The following is a 10,194-nucleotide window of genomic DNA, read 5'->3' on the forward strand; positions in this document are numbered from 1 at the left end:
TTTTCCACGCACCTAATAAAATTATATTATTTATTATGAAGTCACTAATGACGAACTATACGGTTCGATGGGAAACGAAAAAATTGACTTTATGACGTATACGGCTGTAAACAAATTTGCCAAATGACTCAGTTTTTTTTTCGCTCGTGTCTGGTAAACAATCCACGCGATCATTGTGAGAATTAATTTAAACCAAAAAATAATTAACGATTGACGCAAAAACGCACGCGCGCACGCTCCAGCCCGGGATCCAGAATCGTAATTATATTATATTATATATTACGAAGAAGTGAAAGAAGAGATAATATTTACTCGTCGAATTTACACGAGGCAATTACGAACGCTACACATGTATTACAATCTAGATATGTGTAGGATTAAAATCGCGAGCGCGTCGAGTGTGTATAGGCTTATCTATCCGTAGTGTAATGATATGAAGCAGCTCTTACACTGCCTCTGAGCGGTGGAGAGCGGCTCTCTCGAGAGTACAAACACACGGACGTACGACGACGACGACGACGACAATCGGTGTTTATATACTCGAGATTTCGATAATAAATACACGTGGGAATGTTTGCGCGTATCTATCTCGGCTCGCGAAAAGGCGAATAATAAATTAAGAAATTGCAGTAATTTACGGAACCGCGCACCGGTCTTCGCTTGCAATCGAATTAATTTCTTTTTTTGCACACAATTTCTACTTTTGCGGGCAAAATTCAAAAGCGAGACTGTCGAGCGGCCCGTTAGATGCCGCCAGTCAGCGTATACACAGACTTACGCACTATTCGCTCGTACGTATCATCTCGAATGCGCGAAATACATATAATAGCGAAATGGCGAAAGAGAACCGGCGGCGGCTCCAAACTCCCGAGCCCCCCCCCGTATGGGCACGCACCAAAGTGGCGCACACACGACGACGGTATTTATTATAGAAAGCGACTATAGAAGGAAAGAGAGAGAGAGAGAGCAGTTGCAGCCGTGTGCAAGGCGCAGCTACGCTACATACATACAAACACACACGTTACGCACACACACACACACACACACCCACGAGTCGTGGTATGTGTGTTCGCACATACATGTATGTATAGGTATACACACGCCAAAGTAAAGTATCATCGTCGTCGCGGGGTCGAGTCGCGCTCCGAAGTTGCCTCTTGGACCAGCCCATGCCAGTTGAGCGCTACCGTTTAGCGTCTGGTATACAACATAGACTACAAATACTATACGGTACCATACATCTCTCGGGCATCGGTCGGTGTAGTGTTTCGTCCGCTTGAGAGGAAGAGAGAGAGAGAGAGGCTTGGCCACCTTTGCGTATCGTAACGGCTGTACCAACAAATTTTTGCGTTGCGGATCTAACTTGTTGAATCAAAAGTTTCATACACAACACGAGCTCCCAATCATCGTGTCGTTTTTCGTTGTTCGACGCTTGGAGTTGTAAAAATTCGGAGCAGCGAAGCTGAAATATTTTTCGTTGTATACAAGTGATGTGCCAACTGTTGTTGCACAGCCCATAAACATATCGCGCGCCAGTGTGAGTGTGTGTATGTGTGTATAGAGGTGTATATACAAAGATCTATATAGATCTAAACAAGGAGGCGTGTGCAGTCTGCGTCGCTCGCACACAAGAGTTGGACAATAATTTTACAATAACAATATAAGGTGAGCCATTGTTCTAAGTATCATTTATGTATTAAAATTACCCTAAAACATGTATCGACTCCAAGTGGAAATTAAACGAATAACAACCGAAAGCTTATTTTTTCTCCTATACAATTAAGTGCATTTTCGCGACGCGTCGATGTATGTACATATTACATATAGACGGCGCGTGCCGTGACTTCTTCCTTTTGTTTTTTTTTTTTAACGCGACCACGTCGCATATTTTAACGTATATATAACGCACGCTCGAGCACAACCAACGGCGGCTCCTTCAATTGTCGACGTGACAAATTATACACTTGTTGCGATATTACATATGTACATGTATATATTTGTAACGAGTTACCGACGCGGGTCGTCGTCGATGTGTCTGTCTGTCGTCGTCTCTCTCTATTTTATACACACGCTAAAAAAAAAAAATTACGCGCGAGGTGTGAAAATTAATAATAAAATTCCAGCCGCTACTGTGCGTGCGTAATCGAGCGTGTGTATGGTATACGGCCTCGATCATTACCGATCAAACGTCGTCGTCGGCGGCGGCGGCGTATTATAATACCGATGCGTTTTAATACCGATGTTTCTTATCGTATACATACAAGTACTTACGCACGACACCGATGTGATCGTGTGTTATTGTATAATCGATCGGAGCTTCGCACGTTTCTTTTTTTTTTTTTTTTTACACACTTGTTTATACAAATGTTTACTACACGGCTGACGACAGCACACGAGCACACCTAGTGTCAGTGTGTCAATTACGATTCTTCGTGACACACATATATATATAATATAATCGACGGCGCGCGACACGAGACTCGGACGTGCTCGACGATCGACGGAGCGCGAGGGAGGAAAGTCCAGTTATATAGTGGGTGCACAGGGTGGACTGCGGGGGTTGGATGGGAGACACTGCACACGGCTACCGCCGCCGGCTGCGCGCGTCTCGATCGATCCCCTCGTATTGTTATGTTGCAAAAAAAATCCCTCCGTATGGGCTCTATTGTGTTACGTCGACGACAAAACTGCACACGCACGAAATGTCTTCTTTAGTCGTACTCCGAGAGCGACGAGAATAGTGACGCATCGATACGATATGCCAATTTAATTCGAGCCGACGTATTATTACACGTGAATTTAAATAATAATAATAATAAACAGCTCGTGAGCACGTCTGCAAAAAATTACCATCAAGTTTTCATTATTATAGTTTCATAGATATACATTCCGACGAGTGCAAGATTCAACAATTGGCCTTCGTTCGTTGAGTCACACGGGGTAGGAGCTTAAATCATTTCTGCACCCTATACTTTTTTTTCCTGATAACCTTTCAACTTATTTCCTTTTCCCCTTTTTCCTTCAACGAAAAGCCCAAACACGCACACAATCAAGCTGTTTTTTTTCCTATCGATCCTTCCCCATTCGCTTCGCCGAGTAAAGAATGAACTTGATTTGAAATTCAATCGATATAGATTAACCTTGCCCAACATGCACGCACACGATATATTGTATAAACGTCGCGATCGGTGTACATATAGATTGCGCGTTGATAGGGTTTTCATTAGTTCGTGTTGCGTTCCATGATGTATTGCTTGTTTGGTGAAACTAGTCGATATCCATCCATTTTATCGTCGACGAGATCGAAGAATCTCGAAATTAATTGCATTGATTAAGTAAACACTAGTTTTTTAATAATTATAAATTATACTTTAAATAATTATACGAGAAAATAAGCGCGGTAGTACAGATAAAAAGTTCAGATAACAATTATTGAAAGTAACGAGAGACGATTCTGGTTCATTCTATTTTTGGAATTTACAATCTATGTAGCGCGTAATTCTTCTTTCTTTTTTTTTTATTGTCCGCGATCACGAGTAATTTTCAGCTCGATTACTCAAGCTCAATAATATTATGTCAGTCACTGTGAAAAAAAAAATAATAAGACAATAAGGTTCTTTTTTTTTGTTATTTTTCTATAGTTCACCATGCAAGCCTTTCCCGGTCAAGTCAACACGGCGACGACGGCCACGGCACAGACGTCGGGCAGCGTGCCGCTGAGGCTCGATCTCTCCTACATCAAGACGGTCCACGGCATGCTCAAATGCGCTCAAATAGTGAGTAAAAAAAAATTATTATTTCACTATTTTAAGAAAATTACATCGATTGAATTTCACGATTGTAAAACGATCGCAGGTTTTGAACTTGCTGGGTTTCATCTGCATAATGTGCTCGCACCTGAGCACGAACAGCCGATGCGAGTGGTTCAATATGGTATCGATGATCGGATTCTGGACGTCCGGTATTTTGCTCGGGTTCTATCTGTTTCACGTGATTGAAAAGTTTCACAAAATCCCGTGGTTCAAAATCGTAAGTTTCTGACGGAAAATATGATTCGTAATGAAAATCAATAATTTAATAACTGAAACGATATTGTTTCGTTATACAGGAGTTTTACTTTTGCGCCGTTGAAACTGCATGCTACTTATTGGCTTCTGCTCTAGTCGCTGCTCTAGCTGGTGCCAGTGAAAGTTTAGGAGTTGCAGGGGTGAGCCTTCATTTATTTTTTTTTCACAAATTTCCAAATTTGTTATCTTCAATCTAGATCTGAAAAATATTTGTTTTTTGCAGTTCTTCGGCTTCTGCGCGATGTGCGCCTATGGATTCGACACCTGGATGAAGTTCAAAGCTCTGAAGAGTGGCGAGTATCCTCAAGGACAGCCACCCTCGTCCAAACCAGTTTCCACCGTTGGCAGTCCCGCTGGATACTAAAAATCCTTCGACGTGTTTTATTCGTTCATCGTCTAATGGTCAAAATCGAGTATTTACTAATCTCGTGTTTTTAATTCAAATTGATCGATTTGAAGTTTTGTTGTTTTTGCGAAGATCAGTTTTTTTTAATCGAGCTCAACACCATTGTTTTACTGTTATTTTTTTTCTATTAAATATTTTTCTAAAAATACGTTGATTCATTTGTTTTGTTGCCCGAGTGAATGATTATAGTGACTCGAAGCCAGTAAGAAGATCTCTGGACAAAAATAGAAATGAACGATTGTTCGTAAAATTTTAGTGCATCTGAAAATTGATAATACCTACCAAACGAATAAATAATAACATTTATGTTTTGAGCATACTACATAGAGTATACTTCGCGTAGTTTTCAAGTAGATACATCGGGATTCGGTTTCATCTAGACCAAATATCGATTTTTTTTTCAAAGTGAAAGTCATAAAAATGTTTATACGTTTTCTCCAATTTATGAGAAACACAGGTCTTCGATACGTAAATTAACTTTATTAGTGGAATTCGCCGTGAATAATTTAACATTTAAATACGTATTTTACACAATTTTAATTAGTTAAATAACAGTACCTTTAGCTCAGACGATAAGGATCTATTTAAAATTATTTTTCTTAATTAATATAGTACACGAATCAAAAAATGCAGTTATAACTCTTGAAAAAGCTTAAAATCAAAACGTGACTCGAATCACAGTACTGAAACAAGTTGTACTAATTGATTATGATTTATCGCATACTTCGTTTTCGTTGCGAAAGCCAAATAGTAACATCGAGTGAAGTAAGTAAAAATAGTTTTATTTTTGTTAAGTTATAAAAAAAATACTTACTTTGTAATATTGAAAATTAAAAGAATAACTCAAATGTCACTAAAACTATTGTTAAGTGAAAGCTTAAAACAATTTACAATCTTAACTGATCATATTTAATGTAAGTATTGGAAAATACTTATATAATCTGCAAATCTCATTTACTTGTAAAAATATTAGGCCTAAGTTATTAATAATTCGAAAGATTATGCATGTTGGATTACATATGTTGTAATATGTTTTTCTAATGTTAAGTATGTGTCCTGTTGAGTGAAATATTTTTTACATTTTTATCTTTTTACTTAATTTTGATTGTCAATCCACAAAATAATTTTTTTTTCATCAATTCACTTCTTTTAATAAATCAATTAATATAACAATATATAACAATAACTGGATAGAATAAAAAATTTACAAGCATCCAAAGCAAAAAAAAGTTAAACCTGATTAATGAATTCAAGTGATTGTTTTAAACGATTAATCTTGAGCTCTCTATGCTATATATTATGATTGTCTAAAAATCTTGAAAATTCGAGTGAAAATAATTCGAATTTTTTCCAAATATATTCTAAAGGCAACGAAGACAATAAATCGTTCGGATAGACAGCAAAGTAGCGTTGAAAGGTGTGAAGATTTTTTTTAATACGGTTATGATAACATATTCATAGGTATATATATGTATTAAAGATACACACACACACACATGGCCAAGCACAAAACACGTATATTTTTAACAGACAAACTATAAATGTGTGAATTATTTTGTTACTGCTGTATAATTCTATATAATTATTTAAACTTGCAAAAGAATTAAAAATGAACAATATTTCATACTATGTACACACGTGTTTATTAGTGTAAATGAATTCATACATGATTCAGTATCATACTTTTGCGAAGATAAAGTCATTAATAAATATGTTAAATTTTTACATCCAGTGATTTGTGTAGCTGGAAAATCCATTTTCTGGGTAATAATACAAATAGGATATGAGAAATCATTTATTATTCAAATCAACTTTTTATTGAGAAATAGTTTAACACAAATGAGTTTAATTGCGCTTCAGTATCTTTGCCGTCGATTTTGAAGTTCGTTACATAATATGGAAAATATTATGTATTATCAGAAAACTATAAATTACTGTTAATTAAAAATTCATATGTATTTAACCTGGGAGTACAAAAGGCATTGTTTCACAAAATTTTAAATATAAAAAAAAAATTATTTTCAAAAATTTCACTTTATTTTATGAAATGTGACTTTTCAAAATACATGATTCTATCAAATCTATATGGGTTACATTCCCGAGGATATAGAATCCAGAGCCAAAATTGAATTGAATAATTTTTTTGATATTAGTATTCAATGTTTGGATAAAAACTTTTGCGATATCTTAAAAACAATAAAAAGAACACATTTATGTAGAAGGTCGATTTTAGAAATATATTCTGTAAAAACCTTGGAAAATGCTTCAAAGAATTTCGATTTCATCTTGAATACTTTTTTGAATACAATTTCAAGTCCGAAGTTTGAGTATAAAATTAATCTTATTAATTTTGTTCGTAATTGATATTGACAATTTGAATTGTTTTGAACTTGAAAAAAATTAACGTACTGTGATTTATTAAAATGTATAATAATTTAATACGTCATAATTCAACTTGAATTTTATAGTTCAGGTGAATGAAAAAGGAGATAATTAAATCGTAAAACATAATTTCTGATAATTTTATCAATCGATAGATTTCGCAAGAGATAATAAATTAAAATTTATCAAAAATTGAAAATCTTTTTAAAACGTTTTTTCAATTATCAAGTTTACATTTGGTCGTTGGCTAAACTATAGTTGTCTTGATATATTCAAATTAATGATGATATTTCAGAAAAGGAGTTTTACTCAAATAAACAATAATAATCTATAATATCTGTGAAGTATACAAAAAAACGTATGGACCAAGTTTACAACAAGTAAAATGTCAAGCAATATACGCAATTCAATTTCCAATAAATTGTGAGTAAATTAATCCATTCAAAATTGAAAATTCAATTCTTCTTAACACAACTGCGCCTATATTAATCTTTTATGTTATGTAAACAAAATGCGTGCAAATAATTATTAGCGCATACACACAAATTGCCTTTGAATTGAAAGAATTATTTTGCAATAGTTTTTTTAACATTGCAACTTAATTTTTTGAAAGTGGTTCAATATCCATAAAAAAAGTTTACAAACTCAAAGACTCCTAATTGAAAGTAAAAAATGCATGACATTTCATTATTTATAATTAACTTTTAAGATTCACATATCTGCTGTGGAAATGAGCTCAATCAGTTAGATTTATTGGAGAAGTATGTTCGACAATATTGTAATAAAATGATAACAAGACCAGAAATAAGTATTGTAATTACTTACAGATTGAACAAAAAAATATACATAACTATAAAATATATGTATAAGATATATAACCAAAATTTAAATTATGTTAATTTGTTAATGTTTATGATTATACAATTGTATCTAATAAAAAAAACCAACTTCAAAACATAAAACTCCAAAGCGCTTTGATTAACCCTAAAAAACTATTTCGGCAACTCTTCTCTTCAAAATCTGTATGACAATAAGTTACTTGCCGATGTGCACTTTTTAATTGTAGTTAAATTCCGCAAGAGTATTTATAATTATTAATTTTTGCGACGTAGTATCTTTTTTTTAAGAAAGAACATTGACACTCGATAATCAATGAATGTCAATTGCAAAAGAATGAGATTTTTATTGAATAAATTATTTCAACTTTCAATTCGATCAATTAATCATTAAACTTTTTTTATGAAATGATAGGTTTTCGGAAAGCATTACAAAAATCATCATTGTTCAATTCAATTTTCGCAATTTATCATGATTTTAATTTTTGTGCAGCATTAGAATCATTAATCAAACATGATATCATTTGGCATAAAAAGATGACACTCAGAAACATCGTTTTTGTATTGTTTTACTAACTTTATTGACCAGATAGTAGTAAAATAAGCGGTGATTTTCTCACTCATGTCACATGGAATAGTCTTCGGTCGTAGATCAATGAAATTTGTCTTTGTAAAGTTTTTCAAGATTAAAATGGTACGCTCAATCACTCATTTTATGTAAATATTTTCATCGAACTGCGTTACCAGCACATATTGACAACATATTGATCACATTATTTTGCCCCAGATTATGTCGATGACCTTTCATTTCCTGAAGATTCTCGCACAACCTGGGCGCTGTTTACCGATTCATTTTCTTCGAATGTTTTATCAGTCGAATCGATTCGAGCAAAATGACGAATTTTCAGGAAAGCAAATGTTTTAGATAAATTTCGATAATTCAGTAAGCAATTGAAAATTTTTAATTCTGAAAATGTGCGAAGAGACGCAAAATTTCATTTTTAAAGGATCAAAAATAAAGTGGATATTTCAAACATTTTAAGGTACAATTGAGAGGAAATTAAACGAAAATTAAATAATTATTGATATTAGGTATATTATTATTTTTAGAGTTATTAATTTTTTTTTTCATTTTGAAGTTAAATGAGAGCACATACGAGTGAACTTTAACTTCAATCATTATCTATATTGCATCATTTTTACGAAGAATATATGGTTAGGAAGTTTATTAATTTCAGAAAATTATAGTATAAAAATCTCTGACAAAGGACTAGAACATTTTTCTCCTGCTATCAATTATTTTTTGATAATATTCAAATAATTCATGTGATATAATTTTCACGATAAAATTTTAAAAGAAAATAATTCCAAATCTTTGGAGTAACGCGATGAATAAAAACATTGTATAATAATGAAATATATGACACACGAGTTCGTCACTGTTAAAGTAAAATCTCATTTAAAAAGTAAAGCGACAAGTTTGACGTACGAGCACGCGATTAATACTATGTAGCTTAGAAACTTATGCTAATTGGCGTTTCAAGCCTCTCCGTCAAATTGCCGGAGAAAGAAAGAAAGAAACGTTTCCCTTCACGTGTTCTAACTATTGATTAAATTAAAATTAAGGAAATACTTGCAAAATTTTCGAAAATAAACTTTCCTTTCGGAACATAGACATTATTTTTTATTAAGATAAAATATCAAGTTTGCGTGCATTTTTACTATCAAACGTGCAGTAGCGTACACGTGCCGTTGAAAAATACTATTATCAATTTGTACTTTAATGAATTTTCGCATAATTATCCGACAAACAACAAAACTCACACTAATGCGTGAATTATATAACTAAATATAGGAAAGGGAAGGATATTCGTTGCGACGTGGACGAAAACGATAAAATTTTTCTCGATTTCCCATTATAAACGTAAAAAAATAAAGAGTCAAGGGTAACCAATGATCGATTCAGCAATAGTTTGATGCCAGAGGCTCAATTTTACGGTTACTGCATCTCTTACCGATCTCTCTCTCTCTCTCTCTCTCTCTCTCTCTCTGTCGTGCGCGCGTCATACCGATCGAGGCCTCCTACCGTCGTATGCATTGGACAAATATATACCTTCTCATTACAGATATTTTCTTCGTTTGAGGAAATATCGAATAGAAAAAAATTATCGATGCCTACGTGCGCGTGTCTTGTGTGTGCATCGACGACGACGACGACGACGACGACGCACAATCTCGATCGCGGCGCGAAAAAGGCTGACGTCAATTGGCTGTATAACACACGCGCAGGTGCGTGTAAAAGCGCGAGAAAGAAGAAGAGGTGTAGAGAGCGTGAAGGTGAAAATACACGCAATTACAATATATATATCGTCGGGTGCGCGCATGTCGCGACGACGATGATGATGATGATCGGCAGCCATACACGCGTACAGTATATACCGATCATCGAAATGTCAACATTATCCTGTTATCGCCGCAGCTATAGGCATGGGAGGGAGAGTTG

At 34.4% G+C, this 10,194-nt stretch overlaps 1 protein-coding gene across 3 annotated transcripts; it reads left to right on the top strand.

Moving 5' to 3' along the window:
* The first annotated feature begins 969 nt into the window (after positions 1 to 969).
* Positions 970 to 5,605, top strand: LOC106649393 (CKLF-like MARVEL transmembrane domain-containing protein 7). 3 transcript variants are annotated; one of them, XM_014366768.2, is made up of 5 exons: positions 970 to 1,665; positions 3,642 to 3,776; positions 3,856 to 4,029; positions 4,109 to 4,207; positions 4,291 to 5,605. In XM_014366768.2, the coding sequence occupies exons 2-5, from the start codon at positions 3,648 to 3,650 to the stop codon at positions 4,429 to 4,431; spliced, it is 543 nt and encodes a 180-aa protein (XP_014222254.1). In that variant the 5' UTR covers positions 970 to 1,665; positions 3,642 to 3,647; the 3' UTR covers positions 4,432 to 5,605. The 3 variants fall into 3 exon arrangements, with proteins under 3 accessions (XP_014222254.1, XP_014222256.1, XP_014222257.1); XM_014366770.2 differs by lacking the exon at positions 970 to 1,665 and adding an exon at positions 2,694 to 2,940; XM_014366771.2 differs by lacking the exon at positions 970 to 1,665 and adding an exon at positions 3,274 to 3,335.
* The last annotated feature ends 4,589 nt before the right edge of the window (positions 5,606 to 10,194 follow it).

The sequence above is a fragment of the Trichogramma pretiosum genome, unplaced genomic scaffold (genome assembly GCF_000599845.2).
Source record: "Trichogramma pretiosum strain Unisexual culture from Peru unplaced genomic scaffold, Tpre_2.0 scaffold9, whole genome shotgun sequence".
NCBI classification, from domain to species: Eukaryota; Metazoa; Arthropoda; class Insecta; order Hymenoptera; family Trichogrammatidae; genus Trichogramma; species Trichogramma pretiosum.